The 22,142-nt window shown below is 36.2% G+C and overlaps 2 protein-coding genes across 2 annotated transcripts; both read right to left on the bottom strand.

The window, feature by feature from the left end:
- Window positions 1-1,213: 1,213 nt before the first annotated feature.
- On the bottom strand, window positions 1,214-9,082 carry LOC137740931 (probable plastidic glucose transporter 3). Its single transcript, XM_068480737.1, has 16 exons — window positions 8,919-9,082; window positions 8,167-8,335; window positions 7,847-7,952; window positions 7,673-7,740; window positions 7,455-7,587; window positions 6,799-6,898; window positions 6,578-6,690; window positions 6,338-6,431; window positions 5,527-5,680; window positions 5,289-5,432; window positions 5,102-5,175; window positions 4,822-4,910; window positions 4,258-4,372; window positions 3,021-3,205; window positions 1,813-1,918; window positions 1,214-1,368 (listed from the first exon to the last, which is right to left on the bottom strand). Exons 2-14 carry the CDS (start codon window positions 8,279-8,281, stop codon window positions 3,023-3,025), a joined length of 1,488 nt encoding a protein of 495 aa, XP_068336838.1. The 5' UTR covers window positions 8,282-8,335; window positions 8,919-9,082; the 3' UTR covers window positions 1,214-1,368; window positions 1,813-1,918; window positions 3,021-3,022.
- Window positions 9,083-11,438: 2,356 nt separating this feature from the next.
- LOC137739733 (golgin candidate 5-like) lies at window positions 11,439-21,587 on the bottom strand. Its single transcript, XM_068479418.1, has 20 exons — window positions 21,423-21,587; window positions 21,113-21,267; window positions 19,682-20,664; window positions 18,618-18,689; window positions 17,855-17,929; window positions 17,584-17,698; window positions 16,441-16,502; window positions 16,305-16,352; window positions 15,675-15,959; window positions 15,533-15,592; window positions 15,338-15,421; window positions 15,133-15,198; window positions 14,959-15,057; window positions 14,656-14,874; window positions 13,800-13,914; window positions 13,497-13,717; window positions 13,216-13,275; window positions 13,023-13,136; window positions 11,878-11,952; window positions 11,439-11,775 (listed from the first exon to the last, which is right to left on the bottom strand). The coding sequence occupies exons 2-20, from the start codon at window positions 21,264-21,266 to the stop codon at window positions 11,743-11,745; spliced, it is 2,940 nt and encodes a 979-aa protein (XP_068335519.1). The 5' UTR covers window position 21,267; window positions 21,423-21,587; the 3' UTR covers window positions 11,439-11,742.
- Between the last annotated feature and the right edge of the window lie 555 nt (window positions 21,588-22,142).

The raw sequence follows: 22,142 nt of genomic DNA, 5'->3' as shown, positions 1-22,142 counted from the left end.
ATTTCATCAACCCACTTGCAGATTAACCATAAACACTAAATTTGCTGTCAAATTTTACATACATAACAAAATTATTTTCTAGGGTTCCAAATTTCAAATTTAGTTTCCGAAATCAAGTTTGCTGTCAACTTTCGCGGAAGCAACGACTCTAAACCTACTCCAATCAAGGAACCACCCACTTTTTTTGTGTAAGTAGTCACCCTCAAACCAAAAGATGCAAGAATGTCGAAGTGCACTGAGCCTAGAGACAACACCACAACAATAATCCAATTGGGTTTCGAACGGCAACGAACTTTTCAAACACTGCCAAAGTTTTGAATGAGCACGATGACAGGGTGAGAATGAGATTTTTGGGAGGAGAAGAAAATTTTCTAGTTTCAACGATTGCTATCGTGGGGAGGGGGGGGGAGTTTAATTCCCTATTTTTTGAATTCTCGTGGACACCATTTTCATTAACTCACAGGCCTTTTTTTAACCTGGTTTCACACTAAGCCCTCTCTGATGGATTCATTTTCAACCGTTCAAATTTAATCCTATAGCCCACATTCCGTCCACATGCACCGTCCTCAAACCTCTGTCCGCACCTTAGAAATCACAACTTGACATTTCATCAGTTTGATCTTTATGTTTTGACAACTCATCAGTTTGGTCTGTTAGAAAATATGTTAGTGTGATGATCTGACAATCGTGTGGGGGCACAAAACCAATCATACGATGCCATGTGTATTAAATAAAAAACTCATCTTAAAAAAATTAAAAAATTAAAAAACCATATGAAATTAAAAGTATCGCACCGTGTAACAATTTATTACTTTAAGGGACTTTTGCTAAGGCATTTTGCTAAGGCATTTATGTTAAGTTCGATTCAGAATTTGAATCAAATTATTATGATTTGCACATTGTGTGGCATATTCCAGTCCCCTATTCATAAGCGTAAATGAAGTGATGTATTAAAAAAGAAAGAAAATAAAAAAAAAAAAAAAAGGGCCAAGTAAAGGCTACATCAGCCAAGGCTTGTACAAATCTTCGCATTTTCTGATTCGAAAGTCCCAAAAAAAAAGGGTTTTAATTCAGCAGGCTAGTTCAAACCTAACCAAATTCAAGTCTTTTTTATCATGTCATAATTTTGATGGAACACTTGTATTATATATATTGTTCGGGAAGTCAGGTCCTTCATATATTACACTGTATTGCAGGTTTAAATGCTCACAAATATTCAGGGAAAAAAACAGCTCTCATAATTTACATACGCCTTTCAGAGTGAGCACCTGGTAATTAGTTCCCAAACTTCCCAGCCAACACGATGATGATAACTTCAACCGGAATTCGGGCAGACGTTTCCATACTACCTTATTCTTCACTATTTCCCTGAAAATCAACACAATACATGAATTTGGATGAACATAAAATACACGCCAATCAATAAATAAACTTTGTTTCTGCCATTTGAAGGCGGCATAGCTTGAACTAGAGAATCAACTTCGAGGTCGTGAATAACTTCAATAATTTGACAGCAGATATCGGTAACCTAGAGATTTAGGACAACTTGACAAAATTCTTGTGACTAATCATCTAGTTGGAAAAAGAATGGGGAGTAACTGGAGATTAAAGACGACTATTCTGAAAGTTAAATCTTGAAGGAAACTGACAGACGAAATTTGAAGAGACATAAACTAAAGTTATCACCTTCACTATACCCCTCCCGGAGTCGTTACCCATACACTTTTCTAGAAAGCAGCATTTTCTGATAGTCTACAAAAGTTTTTCAGGTAATCAAGGATGTTAAGGAAAAACGGTAAGTGGAAACTCAACTCAGCTGAGCATGATAATACGCTACGGGCAAAAGTGAGTCATGAGTTCCATCATTAGTAAAGGGACTTCAGCTTTGTGTAAGAGTAATCTAGTTTTCTTGAAGAACCTACAGAGACAAGCAAACAATTCGAAAAGAAAAATGATCTTGACTTAGTCTTCCAATGATAAATCAAATAAAGAGATATTAGTTAAGGTTACTGAACAAATTAAGGAAAGAGCGATTCCCCTGAACTCAGGGGAAATGGAAGCCCAATGAGCAGACAAAACCCGAACTCTGAACCATAGCTCTGCCAAACCAACACTGGCATAATCATTAAAAAAACACTTCAAATAGGATGAAATTTTCGGATAAAAGGTATGGAAACGGAAAGTTTGTAAATTCAGTAGATATGCATGACATGCAATCTAAAATACAGCATCATTTTTAAGATAATAAGCATGAAAAGAAAACAGTTAATTTGTGTCTAGAAAATAATTTTGATGAGATAAAAATGATATCTTAGAATCTAATTAGCACAGAATATCCATCTGTTTATAACTTTATAGTGCATGACAAAAATAGTGTGCATGTATTTTATGTGCACTCTACATTATTTCTTAAATTAAAGCACGCTTCCTTTTCCCTAAATTGAAAAGGTATACAGACAATATGAGTATTTTCCATAAAGCATGCACACAAGTATTATTGAAACACTGACCAAATTTTCAAATTATCTTCTGGAGCATATTAGGGTCTGATGAATGCCTCACACATATAATCCCCCCATCCACACATGCGTCCAGCAATTGTGAGCCAGGGGTAGCCCCAGAGAGCTTATTACACAAGTTAGGTTTTGACCTCCGGATTTACACTTCTTGGGGCAGTTGTTTAGGCCCTATTGATACTTTCAGCAGTTAAGCTTAAACCTGGTTTTAACTCATTTTAATTGGGGGTTTGACAAAAGGGTCAAAATTTGGCTGCAAAGAAGCAACTAGAAACTACGTTTCCTTAGATCCGAGAACTACCCTCAAAATGTAACCTTTTATGAGAATTGCTAAAAATTATGAGATACTGAGAAAACAATTATATGATTAGAATACAGGTAACGTGAGGGAATGCCGAGTACAAATTGCCAGCACTTATTATGAAATTAAACGAAACCAAGATATTTAACGGGTTGGTATAATAGAGATAGAGAACCACCAAATAAAATAACAAGAATAAATACCTTCATTGAGGCGGAATAAGTGCAATTTCAATTTCTTGGAGGGACTTTCCTTTTGTTTCTATTACATTTCTCTTCACAAAAACAACGGCCAGTAAACAAAAAGTAGCAAAGACTGTATACAGAATTTGTGGCCCGATTTGCTCCAGCAAGGGTAAAAACAACAGGCCAACAAAGAAATTTATCACCTGTTGAAGGCACAAAATTCATTATTGTGAGATGGCATTAAAATTTAGAAGTTTAAGAGAATGAAACTTCTGTTTATAGAAGAAAGTAGCACATTCACTACAAGCAAACAGAAGCAATATCAATGAGACCTCAAATTCAACTCGCAAGAACGGATTCTTACAAGAACAGCCACCATGTAGAAAAGTATATAAATTAATTATGAACAAAGACTATAATATCCGAATCATCCACCTTCAACAAATATAATTGCAGCAAGCCATAATGATAATAGACTATCAGTATACAAACAGAGAGTTCATTCTTGCAAGGTTAATCTTTGAATTACTTCCAAATTCAAGATCACAATACTACTTTATCAACCATGCAATGGCCCCAGTTTGAAAAAAAAATACCATGCGATGGCCCAGCCATGACAGTTGTTGGGCTGGATTCCAAAGAAAAGATAATTGATCTTTTTCAATAAAAAGTTCTTTCGGATTTCGGTAGAATCCCATTAACTCTCATTTTCTAAAGCTAAATATGTTCTCACGTAATTCCAAAAATTAAGCTAGGATACTAAGACCTTCACCCCTGTTCAATATTTGTCTTGAAATTCAAAGTCTTTTACCAGCTTACAATTTTAAGTTATGTAATTAAAGATTAGAACTTGAGAAGGAATATTATTATGCAGAGATTCTAAGTCACTGTAGATGAAAAAGCATCCTACACTTTATCATTAAGGTGAAAAAGTAGTAATTGATAGTCGAATTCAATGTACATGGTGGGTTGTCAAAATTTTGTTTCGGATAAAGGGGGTGGACTTTGGAGGAGCTGTTTACACTAAATCGTAGGATGTTTTAGACTGACTGCCCCTGCAGCCATGACAACGTGTTAATACCAAAATCTTGCTTTCATAGACTGAAATTGATCATCAAGTAGCAAAGTTTTATCGGATATCATGTTCATAAAACTATGTTTGGTATGAGTAGGATAAGTCATCAGTCAGCTCCCTCAGTGGAGAAAATAAAAGGTGCAATGAGTCATATCTTGAAGAACTATAGAAGACAATTACCCAATGCACGGCCATGCAAACTGCCATTGCTTTTGCCCTAATACGGCCAGGAAGAATTTCTGAAAGGAGGAGACCAGGCACTGGACCAGCTCCAAGAGCAAACATCAACACAAACCTGCAAAAACCATTTCATAATCTAGATTATCATAACAACCAACACCCAAATCTTCAGTGCATATTTTCTTTATAATCTCAAAGTCATTAAATATTGGCATGTGGAAGTATAGATATGCATGCACAATGCATTAAAGTAAAAAATATATGCAGAAATGGCGCATCGCATTATAATATGTTATATTCACTCAATTGTGTCAAATTTTTACAGTATCATTAGGCAAGAATTGGGTTTAAATATAGAAAAAGAATGAAACCAGAATGGCTAACTAAAATGAATTCACTTATACCCTATTAATTATCCCAGTGCAAGACCCATTTAAAATTCCAAAACTATTCAAGGATCTGTCTTATTCTAACAGCATTTTTTTTTCGTTATTTTATCTTATACTTATAATAACATAGCTTTTCTCTATCTATAAACAAGACTGAAGCTGATATACTACTCACAGCAGCATGCCGCCAACAGATAGACTCAATGCTCCAGATCCCGACGTATAAGAACTTGCTCCAGTTACTTGAAGACCCATTGCCACTGCCTAAATCAAGAAATGCATGAAAGGTTAGATAAGATATCATACTGTCTACTTGATGCAAACAAAAAGGAGAGAACCTCAGTTGGACCACATGGAATATGGGTACCACTGATTCCATAAAACAGACATAACTAACATTCAATATTTTAGCTCAAAAGTTTGCATCAAATATTCAGAGTATTTTAGGAGCTTACCATGCCAGAAAAGCTTCCAAGAAGAAGTACCTTTCTTCCAAGCTTATCCATCAGGATCATTGCAAGAATTGACCCTAGAATAGTATAAAGAGATGGACCAAAAAATAAGAAGAATAGTAATAAGGAAACATATAAGCAAATCTCAAATATGGACAAATAAGATACTTGAGAATAAACCCAACCATACCCGATAGATTTGCAATTCCAACACATGTGTTTGCCAGATCTGAAGGCACCCCAAAGCTTTTAAAGACAGTTGAAGAGAAATAGAACACAGCATTTATGCCTGACAGCTGTTGTAAAGCAAAAATGGTAGACCCAATGAAAACCACTGCAAAATATGGAGGCGATAAGGTAATCATGCAGAAGGAAGCATGTAAATGTCAATCCTGAACAACTCATATACTAAGGAGTTGAAAATATACTTTTGAAATGTCGGCCATACAGTAGCTCTGAAAACTTTACTGTCTCTAGTTCATCCCCCCTGTCAGACTTTGACAGTTCTGCCATTGCAAATTTAACATGTGCTGCTCCTAAAAGTTTCTCAAATTCAGCTTCAGCTTCAGTACCTCTTCCTCTCTGAACCAATTCAAAAACAACTGTTAGCATCAATATTGATAAGTAGCCTTCAATGGGTCAAAAATAAAATGAAGCATACTCATACCAAGTAGTGGAAGGTGAGTAACTGATGAAAGTTCTTATAATCCTTGGATAATATCACCCAAAAGGCATGTATACATATGGGAGAAAAGAACCAGCTAAAAGAACAAAGAGACGCCAGTTGCCCCAAGGAGTAATAATGAGCACTAACATCACACATTTGCAATACAAAGAGAAAATGAACCTTTTCTCTACTGGCTACAACAGAGAGAAAGAAAGAAAGACAAAAGAAGAAAGTGAGAGAACAAATTTCAAATCCTCCTTTGAGCCAGAACTGGACAATGAAGCACAATTACTAATCCAGATCATTGCAGATTTATATATATGGTATGTGCATTATACTACACAACAGGTACGTTTATACCGAAATATACATAATATTATATATAACTAATAATATGTTAATATCTTAGATGCCTGAAATTAATAAGAAGCCAATTTCACTAAAGCTGCATAGAGCTCAACCAATTCAGGAATCAAGACCACATATAGGACAGTTTATATTGAGTACAAACACGAGAACTAACTTGACCAAATGTTTTAAAGGTCGATGATTAAGGAATGAGAGCACATAACCTTGAAAAGCCACTGAGGACTCTCTGCACAGAACTCCATGCAAACAGCTAGCACTGCAGCAGGAACAGTAGATACCCAAAAACAAACTCGCCACCTAAGCATCAACGGTGTTGATAGAAAATAGTATTCATTAGATAACTGTTCGAAAATAAAGAAGATGCCTAACATAAGAAAAAATGGATCAAAACTTGAAATGAAGAGTCTTCAGGATTTTTCCATGACCCCATAAGAATATCTTACCAACCCACTATATCCTTGGCAGGGAGTCCAATAAAGAGAGACCCCATAAGTCCAAGACACGTAGAAATTTGTGTGAAGCTCCCAAAAGTACCCCTTACAAAAGCTGGTGAAATCTGCTCATGTAAACAAAGCATACTTAAACATTTAATAAGATATGATGCAAACTAAGCAAAGTCAACTAACAGTTGCAGAGAAAACAACAAATTTAGTTTCTTATACACCTCTGACACATAGATAGCAGCAACAGGTGGGCCAATTCCCATCCCAGTTCCAACGAATATCCTCCCTAGAAGCATGCCCCATAGACTTTTGGTTGTTGCACTGCAAATTCACATACAAAATTATTTACTATGACTCATATGGTTTACTACATGTGGAATTTGTGACGTTGACCCTTTCTCTTATTGTAATGGATGTAAAAAAAAGTAAATGAATTTCTAATTTTGGCAAGGGAATGTTTCTATTTATCAGGAAAACTTTGAGTGAGAGGCATAAGAAGGAAAAACGTGCGAGTATGGATCATGTAAAAGGTGAGCATAAGTACTTGACAACTTCATTCTCAGTATTTTGTATAAGGTTTAGGGTTTAGAGCCCTCATAAACATAAGAACAGTTGAAGCAAGGTACGTAATTGTTTATTTGGAAACCTTTGAGTGCAAGAAATAATAGGGACAAGCCTGAAAATCTTTGATCATGAAAATGGGGTCATTGACTCATTAGTAATTCTTGATCTTTAATTTGTCCATGTTCAATTTTCTCTTTGCACAATTTTAGTGTGACTCTTCCATTTAAGTTCTTAACATTTCTCAGTTGGTCACACAGTCACACTTACTTTTTATTTTAAGTGCACATGATTGATATCATGATAACAGTGATACCTCATTGATGCACCGATTATCATCGGCAATGCACACATCTGGAATGCCCTTCGATGCCCCACTCCATCTAGAATCCAACCACTAAATAGAGATCCAACAAAAGCACCACCTAAACATGTACTCACGACTAGACCTTCATTGAAATAGAAACAATATCAGGTCAAATAATGAAATACTTTTAGCTGAGAAAAGATCTGATATCCAATAACACTTATTACCCCTTGCCAAAGGATTCCCACTGAAGCCAAGGTCCAAAGAAATGCTATCTAGTGTCTCGTTAACCACTCTGCATTAGCAAAACCAACAAAGAGTATACCATTCAAGTTAGAAAGACATATCAATCAGAAAGACGGAAAAAAAAATTCTGAGTTTTTCAGGAGTAGGGATGTCACCCGAGATGGTAGCCATATAGGAACGAAGAAAGAGCTGCCACAAGCATATGCGGCAAGGAGCGCTTCCATGAAGGGTTTCCAATACCTTTTCCATTCGCTAAACCTACTAAAACCCATACAAGGAATCAGCCACGAACACATGTACCATTTACAAAACCAAATTATCTAAGACTGCTTTCAAAATTTATTAAAATCCCATTCAATGGAACCTCTAAAGAATTATGTACAAACCATGTAGGAATTTCCAATCCGAGAACAAAGAGAGAAAACGCTAAAGCAATGTGGCACCCCGGACATAGAAAAAACAAAACATAAAAAACTGTGACAGAGCAATCCGTGAGTACCTGCACCTTCTTCTCTGTCATAAGCATTGATATGGTCCTTGGACGCCACACGCTTGTATGCCGAGTAGGCATCGACATGACGACCCCGCATAGCAAAATTATAGAAGCCTTGTCCAAAATTTAACACAGAAAATTGTGCAGCCGACTGCAACCACCAGACAAAACTGACCAATTAAATTTCTAACTAATTCATCATTTTTTACCTCATATATTGCTAAGTGCTAACCAATCTGGAAAACCAAGAGCCGCATTGCCAAATTAACACACAAATCACAGTACAAAGTACGAACATGAGTGATAGAATATCCGATCCGGTACATCACGGACTATAACTTCAAATTTGCACCATCCATTCATCATACAACAAGCATACGACATCCACATCAAACACACACACACACACACACACACACACACACACATATATATATATGCATGCAAATGTGAGAAATTATGATCAAACGCAGGAGAGATCTTGCTACAAACGAAGAAAATTGAGCTTCACATGCGAAACGGAGGCGTTTCGGGTGTCACAGTAATGGGAAACCAGAAAACTCACCATTTTCTCAAATAAATAAATAAGAAAAAGTACAGAAGAGAAAACTTTCAGCTGCAGACAGGATTTTCTAGGATTCTGGTGAATCCAACTGTGAGCTATAAAATGCAAATATACATAGATATACACATGCATGATGCATTCACATAAGACAGACAGAGAAATTGAGTACCTGTGTAAAATGCGGAGGTGGAAAACGATCTGACAGCGAGAGGGGAGAGAGAGAGAGAGATTGAAGAAGACGTCGGAGGAGGAGGCGGAGTTGATGGAGGAGACTAAACTCCGCCGGTGGGAGGTGAGAGGAGAAGCAGAGGCACTGGTCATGCGTCAGTGTCAGCTTTGCAACTCAAGACAAGGAAGTCTGAAAGCGAGCTTTTCGAAACCGTCCCCTGTATATTCGGAGAGATTAGAGGGCAAAAATTTCTCGATAGAGAGAGCGAGGGGACACGCGGCCCAATGCTAATGCACGCTTGGGGTATACGTGTCAAGTGCATTTATTTATTCATAAAAAGAAGAAAACTACTGGTAAATCACGATTATTCATTTCTTCCAAACTTGAAGAGGTTAAGGAGAATTTTAATCTGTCATTGACCACAGGCAAGCAGATTCGTCAAGTCAGAACATCGAAACTGAAACCTCTTGTATTTTATTGTTTATTAGAGAGTCGCATTTAACGCTCTTATTATGGATCACTTGTTGTGTTTATAAACTTTAATTTAACAATTGCTAGAGCGGAGTTTTGTAACTTTTAAACATGCAAGGTCTAAGAAAGCAACGTTTTTATAAAAGGACAACTAACGAAAAGAATTTGAAAATTTTGAGTTTTAACGATAAGGACAAAATAAAGAATAAATTAAATAGTACCATAATTGACTTTTTAGTGTAAAAATATAATTTTTTGTGAATAGTATTAGAAGTTTTCGTTAAAGTTCTCTTTTATAAACCCTTAATTTAATTAATTTTTAAGTTTCAGTTGAATCGCACATGGTATCGCTGGTTTGGCTATCACGCAAAGAAAGAGATTTACCAATGAAAGCTCGTGAGATCAACACCTCTGCTGTGCGGGTCATATGGATCTTGTGTATCGCAGGTAACAGACAAATCTAGTTTGACCAATAGCATGTCGACACTTCACACAAGCAACCAACTACCGAAGTACTAATTCTTCATTACTGACTTGAACAATAGAGAGCTTGGTTATTCAAGTATTTCAATTTTCATGGTTGATGGAGCAAAAACAAAGGCTCGACAACTTGTACTTCTGTTTATGAGTTTATCGTACATGAGTAGTTGGGTACAAAGTTTTTTAAAATTCTACTTTTTAAAATTAAGGTGAACTAATGAAAATGAATTTTAACGATAAGGACAAAATAAAGGGTAAAATGAATAGTACCATGATTGATTTTTTAGTGTAAAAATATGGTTTTTCGTGAAAGTGAACAGTACCGAGAGCTTTTCGTTAAAGTAGTTCTGTTAAAATTGTTCATGGTAGATACGGAAGAAAATAGTATATATGAATTTGACTCATGACCATCACTAAAGAATTAGTTTAGTTTTAACGTTATTTCAAGAACAGAAGTATTGAAGTCCAAATTGGAAGAATGTTAGAACTCTATGTAGGACATTAACTAATTATGATAAGGTTATTATAAGGTTGTTTAAATTAATTAGAGTCGTTATCCTTTAAAGAAGGACATTGAGGTTGGCATGCTAGAGTAGTCTCTGATAGCTGGGATGTTGATTGATGTAGTTATTGAAAATGTGCCCATATGGGAATACTTTTAGACCTGATTTGGTATTGAGGTGATTCTGAAAAAAGTTGGTATAAAAAAAAACTGGGAGCTGTTTTTGTATTTGGTAAACATTCAGCTTCAGCTTTTTTTTTCACAGTTTTGGGTGAAAAAAAGCCAAAAACAAAAAGATGCAAAACCCAACTTTGAAAAATCAGCTTTTTTTCACATCTGTTTTACATAAAAGTTTACCAAACACTATAATACTGTTTTATTTTTTTTCAAAAGCACTTTTACAAAAAGGTTTACCAAACACTCTGCTGCTTTATTTCACAGCCGCTTATTCTCACATCACAGCAGAATCAGCTTTTTTTGGAAGCACAGCAATACCAAACCAACCCTTAGACTCACTCTAGCGATGGACAAAGACTTTCGGTGGTTGGTATGTTGCAATAATAATATTACTTATTTATATATTTATTTTTGGATTAACAACTATTATTATTACGTGGTTGGCATCTCCAAATCATAACAAGCCAATATGCATTGCTGCACATAAACTTAGTTGATAGTTACTTTTTGTTTTCAAATAAACTAAAAGCTACTTTTTAAATTTTCAAAATTTGACTTTCAATTTTCATATATTTTTTTGGAACGAAAAGCTAAAAGTTATTACCCGATAAGTTTCAGTTTTCCAAAAATGTAAACCAAACAAAATAATTATCTGAAAATTGTGATGAGAAAGATTTTACATGCTTTTGTAGCGGGCCAAACTTGACAACTCAATTAACGTGACGGGATCATTTTTCAAAAGGCCCAAACTCACACGGACATGGGATGGGAGCTCAAACTTTTGCTTGAGGAAAAGCATAAATGCTAGGTGTAAGTGGGAATAAACAGCCGTAAAATACTAGGAAGTTCGTGCGACACAACCATGCCCATGCCATAGCAAAAAGGAGATAAAAAAATAAATGTGAATTCATATTATTTGTAGGTAAAACACAGTAACACAAAACTTCTGACAGCAGAATTCATGCTATACAACAATTCCCCCTGTTGAATTACATACATGTTTTACTTACAAGCGCGGTTGGGTAATACCATTTCAGTTGTTGCTACCAAACTCTTAGACCAAAACAAAGTTTAGGAGACCCGGAACCCACGAATACATCTTTGAACAGACAATTCCATTCCCATTTTTACCCATTGTGTATTGTATATACCATGAAGATCATGAATTGGTAGACGAGCACTATAACATACCGGCTAGGCTCCAACCGATGAACTCATTATCTGGATCTGTAGATAAACGTGGCCATATATAGTTGCATAACGTTAGAGACGGAAAATCATGAGTTTTTTAGGTGGAGAAAAATTGGACTTCAATGTGCAAAGTATTACCTTGTTGACAAGCAAGTTCACTTGCTCTCTGTACATCTCCTTCAAGTCCACAATATCCGCACGAAGCTCCTCCAGCTACACATGCAGCCACTTTAAAATCAGGACTGGCCGTAGAGTCAATTTTCATGCTCCCCAAATTAAAAGTAGATAAACAGAATAATTGGAAAATGATAATTAAGGAATGGGAATAGGGAAATCTTCACTTTGGTGCAACTAGTCATACATGCTTAAGGAAAATGGTTCATGTGGACTGTTATCGAATATTTCAAATAATAAAAATTGAAAGGGGTTTCTCTCGACAAAGAAAATAGCATACAAACAAATACGATGGTAGATTAAATAAGGCCTCCATCTATCCAATCTAAACCTTTTTTTTCTTTTCGTTCTCCAAGTTATACAGCACAAGTCTCAACTCAATTAAGTTTGTCAAAGGAGGCTATGTTAACTTCTCTGATTAATAAAATGTTAGAGAGTAAAACAGAAGCAGCATAAGTAGGAATAGATTATAAGTGAACAGAAAAAACCGACTAGAGCTAAAATTTAGCACTCTCAGACTCACACTGTCTCTCTTCTAGTTACCATCCAACCTATAAACATTGAAAACAAGAGAGAGAGAGAGAGAGAGAGAGAGAGAGAGAGAGAGAGAGAGAGTGGCTATATAATATGATTATATGTATACACACACATAACATAATCATATTACAGCACCACAGGAGACCAATAAACTGCTTCCCTATTCATTCTCCATGCCAATACAGTAACTTTGGAAGGCAGAGACGTGTCCATTGCATATCACTGATCTACAGTTTTAGGGAATCTAAATGATAATAATAACAGTTTATAAACTGAAAAAACTACATGTGAATTGGTTTTACGACACCAACTTTTTATGGCTTATGTATGACTCCTTATCTAAACATTAGGAATTCAGAGTTCTATCACCTAGGAGTTTTGGATCACTAAATCCACATCATAATTCAGGAAATTCAGCTGCTGCTATATTGGATAAAGCTAACACCTCAAGAAAGCTTATTAACCCGTCAATGCACACATTAGCTACATTTTCAAGTTTTAAAGGAATTTTAACGAGGGCTAAAGGCTGAGCATCAAAATTTATAGGTAAACAAATTGAAACTTAATTGTACCTCCTCATCGCGTTCGCCCATTAGCTCCAGTGCAGCAGAGTGCCGTCTCCTTAATGCCTCTAGCTCTGCTCGCATACCAGGCAACATGCCAGCCTCTGCCCGTAACTTTTCACACTGCAGCAACATAATCAATCTCAAGCTCAGTTACAAGCAAGAAACCTCCACACAATATTTATTACAGATTCAAACTCACCTGTTCTGTCATTTTGACTAACTCCTCAGCAAGAGAATCACGAATAGATTCCATGGATGCCTGAAGTAACATTGATGAAAAACGTATTAGACAAAAGCACAGTAATAAACATTTTCTAGGGAACTTAAGAGTCCATGCTAGTTCATTTGGTATTTTATTTTTTTAAGGTGTAAAGCCTAAATTAATCTGGAATATTAGTTATAATAGCAAACAATACTATAAATGCGATGTAGTTTTCAGTGGCATTATTGTATATGAAGAGCTTGGAAATTAATACGCACCAAACGAGACATGTAAGATGCAAGTTCACCGTCCTTCTGACGAAGAGAAGCTTCAAAAGCACTAGGTGTCATACTCTTCATATAGTACGGACTCATAGTTGCCTCTCCAGCATTTCTCCTCTCAGAGAAACCATCGGATGAGTCCAAAGATGCTTGCAGAAAATAGCTTTCCTGCATGCTCCCCAGGCTGTTAGCACTTGAGAGTTTTCGGCTCAAGCTTCCTGCAAAACGTTACAAAATTATACCATAGCCGACAGACAATTGACAGATGTAACATAATTTACACAAACCAAAGCATCACACCATTCTCTAGAGCCGAATTGTGCCTTGTTATAGTAGTCTGTTCAGATACAGTAGCAGAGCGGACGCAAGCTGTCTTTTCCAACTCTAACTTAGCAGCTTTCTCCCTTTCTACCTCCTGTCAAAATCAAAAGCCTAAGTCAGGAAAGCTAATGATCACTAATATTGTATATTGAATAAGGAACTCAATTTTGTATGCTCATATAAGTTTTAGATCAACGGCTTTTGTCTATATAGCATGAATAACTCCTTTGCTGCATCGAATATGAAATACTAATCATAATTTGTAAACAAAAAGAAAATACTAATAGTAATAATAATAGACTACTTCTAACACTATCAGATAAAGTTCCTGTTTCTTACTGCCTTTTTATTTTAGTGGATTCTGTTTCTTACTGTAAAGAACAAAAGATTGTGACCGAGGAAAGGAATCAATCAAACCGAAACAATGGGAGTTTGCATGTAATATGAAATACTAATCATAACTTAGTAACCGAAAAGAGAATAGTAATAACAATAGACTACGTCTAACACTATCAGGAGAAGTTCCTGTTTCTTAATGCCTTTTTTTTTTAATGGATGCTGTTTCTTACTGTCAAGATCAAAAGATTGCGACCTAGGAAAGGAATCAATCGAACCGAAACAATGAGAGTTCTCTAAACAATTTAAGCACATATGGTTCAACAATTTCCTTTCAGTTGCCTTACTCCTCATTTAGAATTTAGATACATCCATCAACTCTTGCTATTACAAATATTAAAGGAGCAATTTCACTTAACAATCAGACATAAATATCAGAAGCAAGGCCACTTTCATAGAATTGACATAAAATATTTATCAATGAACCAAGAAGTATCACCTGCTGTAGCAGTTCCCTATGCATCAACGCATCTTGTAAATCTTGCTTATGTTTTCGCCTGAGTTCCCTAATTTCTTCTTCAAGCTGGTTTGCACGGCCTTCTTGAGTGTCAGCTTCCTCCTTTGCTGCAAGGTACTCCTGCCTATTTTCAGCTGCTCTTTGTCTCTCCTTTTCAACAGACTTACTTAACTGGGATTGCTCAGCTCTAAGACATGAAATCTGAGATATATTTCTGGTATAAGTTAATTAATTGATAACAAAAAAACTGATAATTCTCAGTGATACAACCCAAAGAAATCCAACCTGAGCCTCAAGGACGTTAATTCTAGATAATGTTTGAGACAGGCGCTCATTAACAGATCGTTCTCTTTCCTCAGCAGCTGCAGCTTTGGCCTCTGCTTCCTGTAGAAGCACTAAAGATAAATGACATGCATATTTCAAATTCTAAATCATAACTTGTTAAGACATTCCACAAACCTGGAGTCGAGAGTTAAGAGACCTCTCAACAGCTGCCCAAGCTTCTGCCCTTCTTGAATTTGTTTCCTGTTACCAAGGAAACAAACAAGAGTCAAGACTGTAATCAAACTCCATTATCCTGACTCAAGCAAATTAAAGACCAGCATCCAAAGTGCATTAAAATCCTCAGAAGATGTCCCAAAGAAGCATTCAACTCTTCCTTCACCTGCATAGCTTCAATCTGCCTAAGAAGAGGCCTGGTAGATTCTGGTACTTGGGTAATCAACTCCTCACATCGGCGCTCACTTGCCTAGAAAAAAAAAAACAATAGAAATCGAATAAATTGCAATATATTTGCAACACTTGGAGCTAAAAAATTATATAAGAAAAGTGAATGACAATCAAAGGAAGCTTTACGTACTTGATAACGTTTCTGAAGATCCTCAATGTCACGGAGAAGCATGTCTTCTCTAAATACTGCCTGAAAATATATGTACATAACTTAAGCAACGAATTTCGGTAGGTCAGCTTAAACCAACAATGACAATAGACAAATCAAAAACCTGCTGCTCCTTTCTAGTTAGAGTCTGCCGCAATTCTTCAAGTGCCTGAACTAGCAAAGCCTCACGTTCCTCAGCCTCCTTTAGACGCCTCTCTAGTTCCGATCTGGCTTCATCGTTGGCACGTGCCTCGGCCAAAGCTTCTGCCTCCTTGGCAGCAGCCAAAGCATTAGTATAATACTCTTTCTGTGATGCGAGTTCCGTTTGGTGTTTTTCAATGGTCTCCTGCAGCAACTTTTCTGTAGCCATCTTGTCCCTCTTAATGCTCTCTACTTTGTTCTCTTCAACCTGAAGGAAGAACCACATACATATTACTAATGACAGCCATTTTCACCAAAGAACGAAAACCAATTCACTAGATGCAAACTCATTATCCATATGTATAACACCATATAAACATAAGAGTTAAAAAAATAACGTTCCTTTGTAAATAGTTGATTGTTTCAACCTTGCAGCTTTGAAAGAAAAACAAGGGCTGACCAATTTAAGTGTCATAGCACAGCATCAATGAAATTTCAAACTTTATGATGACTGAAAGAGAACCACAATTTAAGGGCTGACCAATCTAAGTATCATAGCATAGCATCAATTAAATCAGAGAACCACAATTTTAAGGATGTTAACTTGAATTACCTGAAGTTTAGTACTCAGCCCTTTCTTATCTTCTTCAAACTCTCTGATCTAGTATTCAGTAGAAAAAGATAAGAATAGCTAGAAATGAAGGATAAAAGAATGACCAATCAGACAATAAGTAGACAAGCTGTCATACCTGAGCCCTTAATTTCCTAATTTGAGCTTCTTGAGCAGCCTGCTTTTTTGATAGCTCTTCGCCTGGTATGTAAGAAGGCATATATGAAAGAATTTCATAAAGATTGAAATATAAAATCTAGTCAGAAGTCTTCTGGTTTAGCAGATAACACACAATATCAGGAATTACACATATAATATGTCGAACATATATGATGCAAAGATTCACACACACACATATATATATATATAAAGAGAGAGAGAGAGAGAGAGAGAGAGAGAGAGAGATGTTCTTAAAGACTCCAACAAAAGTCAGTTCAGTAAAAATTCTTAATGCTCCAAGGACAAATCATTTTAGCCTTTCAATCAGTGTTGCAACGATTCACAATCTTTCCAACCCAAGCCTACTTAATGTCTGATTTGTCATTTGCTCTTTGTCTACATTTTATGCAATCATTTCCTACCCTACCCTAAAGCGAACTGGCCCCCCTCATCCTTCACAACTTTGTTATTTGCTTGCTCCGCCAACATAGAATGGAGCCATATTTAACTAAGAATAGAAAACTGACTGAAAGCTGTACTTCACCAAACTTACTTGAGGCAACATCATGAAAGCAACTGTAAACCGCTGTATTATGATACCTACCCTAAACTAAAGCCAAGTCGCCCTTCACATCCTTACAACTTTGTAATTTGTTTGTTCTACTGACACGGATCAAGTCATCCATGGAGCAATATCTAACTAAGAAAAGAAAAATTATTGAAAACTGTACTTTACCAATCTTACTCAAGAAATATCATGAAAGCAACTGTAAATCATTGGAAAAACTCAAAATTTTCATAATAACCAATGCAGCAACCTTAACCAAATCACTTTGACCAAGCATACGAACCAGAGTATTATCAGTTCCCCAGAATACTTAACAATTATTTTTTCTTTGACAAAGACCACCATAAATTTCCATCTTGTACAAGAAAACTTAACAGACGGGTATAAATTGTTGACAAATCTGGGAACTAACAAGGGAACATTTACCTAAACATAAACAAAATAGCTTCATATATATTAAACAAAAAATAAATATTTCCAATACATTTTTGTCAAGAAATATATATATAACGTGTAGTAAAATGAACCAAATATGGAGGGAAAATAATATCTTACCTTCAGCCATAACTTGATTAATTATTTCATCCTTTTCCTTCAGAAGAGCAGCAGCGTCACTTTTCTTATTCTGTTCCCGCCGAAGCGTGTCCCTTTCCTTAGTAAGAGCATAAACCTGCAATCATACAATGGAGAAAAAAAGGATCAATCCAAAATTTTAAACAAACAATACAGAAGCCAAGTTAGCACATCATCAAAAACATGAAGGGCACAGTTAACTTTTAGATCAATCCCAGGACAACTATAAACAAGAACTTATGAGAAGACTTACCTTCCTTTCAAGTGTTGCAACCCTTTGATGATATTCCTCTCGCAGAGACTCAACTTCTGCATCACTGGATTTTCTCTGTTCAATTACTTTCACCAGTTAAAATGTGAAAAACTATAACAAGTACTTTATTATAATTGTTGCAAGGCTGATAAAGCAATTCAAGGGGGAAAATAATAAATTGATCATGACAAGGTGAATCAGTCAGCCATGGTTGGTTTCAAGAAAGACCAGAAGTTTGTCCAAACATCAAATATATAAATAAGGACAACCATGAGATTGTATGTAAAAATTGGTAAGTTATAAATCCATAACATGATAATTACGCTGAAAATGATAAAGCATCATGAATGCCTCCCAATACACAAAATGAACAATCAAAATAAATATATGCGTTTAAGTTTCATTTACATAAAAATAAATAAACCATAATTGAACGAATAATGCATTTAATTTTAAAATAATAAATCAACATAAGTAATGATAAGAAGAATTAGCATAATGTGGCTGATACAATTTCGCCCATCATTTTTCAATAAATGCTTCAGTAACAAGCCACGGGGGCAACTGCCACTTTGTGGGAATTTCCCTAATTGCCCACAGTTGCAGCCAAACTAAATGTGAAGAGAAGGGTATATATGGAAGATGGTAGCGAATACAAGTGCATTATACACCAAGTCTGAACAAATCAGAGCAAAAGCATACATGAACAGTACTTATCAAATCTACCCAATCGTAAAGATTAAAAATGTACAAATACTTATACCTTCAAATCCTCAATTGCAGCTTTTAATTGCTCATTTTCGTTCATAAACTTTGCAATCTCATCAGCTTTTGCCTGGAAAAGGAATAAAATAGAGATGTCATAACAGAAGACAAATAATGAAATGAACATTAACAATGAAACATAAATGCACGCCAAGAGAACCACAGAATATAGACAACATTAGAGATTTTACTATTGCTTTTCATATTTTAGGTACCTTATCTAGTTCCCATATACAGGATTAGGTAATGTTTATTTTTCCCTAAAGCAACACAGACACGTAGCTAAAACTACGAGGTGTTCAGGTTAACTATCCAACTTTCATAAACATGTATAAATATATAGGGTTTGGATCCGGGGACACATGCTTTTGACACACATTTTGACACATGCTTTTGACACACATTTCGTAGAGCCCACTTTTTAATGAGTCTCAACGATCGAACCGTCTATATTTTAGTACATCATAGATCATCCTTGCAAAAAATTAGGCAAATCCAAAACCATTAAGACATTCCTTTGTAGTGAAGAAATGAAAGAAAACAGTTCTACAAAGAAACACTAAATTTAATCCAACGGTTATATGGTTCGGATTTGAGTATTTTTGGTACATATGATCTTAGAGGGAAGATCTAAAAGATAGACGGTTCGGATCGTTGAAATACATTATGAAATGGGCCCCACAAAAATGTGTGTCAAAAGCATGTGTCCCGGGATCCTAACCAATATATATATATAGAGAGTAGTTCTATCCACACACCCCTTTTTACCTTCCACACAGCCCACTCAATTTCCAGTCGTCTCGAATGAATTAAAGAGGATCAAATGACAGAAATTAACAGGGGGTGAGTGGACGGTAAAAAGGGTTGTGTGGATGGCACCACCCTATATGTGTGTGCGCGTATCGACATTATACGACACTACTAAATTTAAATAGATTCAGTCAAGAAGTTCAGTAGCAGCGTCTGAAGTGTCTATCCACTAAAATGACAGCAACAATAAACAAATGGTTAAAGTATTAAAAGCTCTCAAATAAGATGCTACCTATTCATTTCATTGTGTACCTGAGCTTGTCTTGCAGCACCTTGCAATGCAGCTTCCATCATTTTCATCTCCACCTTTAGCTTCTCCAATTCAATCAAAGCCTCTGATGAGTCAGATGCATTTTCTCCTGAGCTCAAATGCTGCTCTTTAACATCAGCTTCATTCTCATCAGCTCGTTGATCAACTTCAGGTTCCTGAACAACAGCATTATGCTCTTTCAAAGCCAATTCAGAAACGGTATGTGAAGCATCATCAGAAGGATGCACACTGGATAGTTGATTAGTAGATAATCTACCAACGGTATGAATCTCAACGGAGGACTCATCCAAACCTCCAGGCTGACTATCAGTCGATGGCTCAGCTTTGACTGGAGAAATCATATCAACATTCTCTTCAACCTGTGTCATACGTCCATCCTTCTCTACTTGTGGTTTATGTTCATCCAAATTCTCATGCACATCGACTATATAATGTTCCTCACCCAGCAGAGCAGTACTACCTTCCTCAACTTGATCTACGTCAACAAATCCTGACTTTTCCTGCAATGATTCTGAATTATCTGGGGGTCCCGCTACAGAAATCTTGTTGTCTTCTTGAGAATAAACAGAATCTGATGGGCCAGCATTCTTAACAGTGGATTCAGGTTCTTCAACCAGCACTGAAGGTGACTCGGATTCAGATTTTTCAGACTCTGCTATCACAGTCTTTGTTTCCCCCACAACCGCAGCAGGGTTATCATCTTTTTCTTCCTTTACAACTTCATTTTCCTCCCTAGCAGCCATCTGTTCAGTTGTAGATTGTTGCAAAGTTTCAGCCTTGACCCCTTCTTTATCCTCAACCGTAGACGTTAGCTGTAGAGATTCAGTTTCCCCAGGTGATATGTCAACCTTAGGTGGAGAATCAGAAGACTCGGCTTTCTCTGATGATTCAACATTACTTTCCTCATTTTGTTGCCCCATAAAGGACATAATCCTCTCACTAGATGAAGGCCATAATCCTGAAGCTGTCGTACATATAGAGAGGACATCTCGTTTTCAATTTCCATCCAAAACAGAGACTCGGAGAACATAACTAACTACCGAATAATTCTTATTATTTAAAATCTCTTTTAGCCACTTATAGCGTGCACGACTTCCAACCAAAAACAAAACCCATCTCCTAGAAACACAATGCAATTAAATAGACTGGGAGAAATCATAATTTACTACCAACCAAATATGCAATCTATATAAGCTCTAAACGGTCTTTATTTTCCTTTTGGATTGGTTGAGCAAAGCAGTTTTAAGTTGCTCAACACGAACACAACACCATTTTACTTAGCGAAACATAGAATGTAGTTCATATTTCAACCCGATAAGCAATACCATACTTCTCATGTAATAGAATACAAAAAAATAATAATAATAAACGAAGTGATACAAATATGAACAATGTGTGAGGTTGAGAACCACCTTCATGGCCGGATTTGGCTTTCTCTCTTTCTTCGAATCCGAGGGCACTATCGAAATTCTTCTCGATGTTCTTCACGCTCTCCTGGAGCTTATTCACGGCCCCGGCGAGATCGGGAAAATTCCCCAAAGAGACTTTCCCACTGAACCACGCCATTCTGTAAACAAAAACAAACCGAATCAGATTAAATTCACATTCAATTTCCAAAAACCAAACAAACAAAAGCCTATCGGAATTGGAATAAAACATAAAAATTGATCAGGATCCGATTCGAAACGGGTGGAATCGGAGAGGAACGGAAGAGAAAGGAACCTGGTTGTGGGGGTAAATTAATGCCGGCGGATTTGGGGATCAAATCATGGTGGTATGCTTAGTTGAGCTGAAGGAAGAAGCTTCTCTGTGATTCGGGTTTAGTTTCAGGACCAATAAAATGAGAGAGAGAGAGAGAGAGAGAGAGAGAGACGGTTGATCCGAATTATGATTGCTCATGAAAAACTAGAAAATTTCGAAGTACTGAGTTCCATGACAAGATGCACGGCGCCGTTTCGGCCCGACATAAAACAAAATTGTGAAAAGAATTTTCTTTGAAGGAAAAAAAAAAACTTTTTTAAGAGAAAATTGTAGCATTGATATCTCCATTTTAACTCAATTAGAGTAATGATTACTTAACTAAAAATTCATGATTATTGGTCCCTTAACTCATCAAAAAGTGCAGATATGGTCATTTTCGTACTCCGTCAGAATTCTGTCAAAATAACTCATGTTGGAATGACCATTACTCCAATTGGATTAAAGTTGAAGGACCATTGCTCCAATTGGGTTAAAGTTAAAGGACCATTACTCCAATTGGTTTTCATTTGGTTTTCCATATTTGGCCCTTAATTTAGCCTCATGTGCGTGACATGTGACTATTTTGACGAAAGTTATAAAGGAATTGACAAAAATGACCATAGCTGCACGTTTTGATGGATTAAGAGATCAATAGTCATGAATTTTTAGTTGAATAACCATTACTCCAATTGGGTTAAAGTT

This window comes from Pyrus communis, chromosome 7, assembly GCF_963583255.1.
Source record: "Pyrus communis chromosome 7, drPyrComm1.1, whole genome shotgun sequence".
Lineage (NCBI taxonomy): Eukaryota > Viridiplantae > Streptophyta > Magnoliopsida > Rosales > Rosaceae > Pyrus > Pyrus communis.
Note: the sequence above shows the minus strand (reverse complement) of the source record. Positions and strands in the feature narration are given on the sequence as shown.

Bases quoted from the DNA above. Each gene is read 5' to 3' on its own strand.
- LOC137740931 (XM_068480737.1), bottom strand. From the start codon at position 8,281: ATGCGGGGTCGTCATGTCGATGCCTACTCGGCATACAAGCGTGTGGCG. The intron at 6,899-7,454 runs GTATCACTGTTA...GTGAATTTGCAG, and splicing joins ATAATCGGTGCATCAATGAG to TGCAACAACCAAAAGTCTAT. The intron at 5,681-6,337 runs GTTATGTGCTCT...GAATTGGTTCAG, and splicing joins GTCCTCAGTGGCTTTTCAAG to AGAGGAAGAGGTACTGAAGC.
- LOC137739733 (XM_068479418.1), bottom strand. From the start codon at position 21,266: ATGGCGTGGTTCAGTGGGAAAGTCTCTTTGGGGAATTTTCCCGATCTC. The intron at 13,137-13,215 runs GTGAGTTTGAAT...ATGTTGCTGCAG, and splicing joins TAGTCAAAATGACAGAACAG to TGTGAAAAGTTACGGGCAGA. The intron at 11,776-11,877 runs GTAATACTTTGC...GTTTATCTACAG, and splicing joins TGAACTTGCTTGTCAACAAG to ATCCAGATAATGAGTTCATC.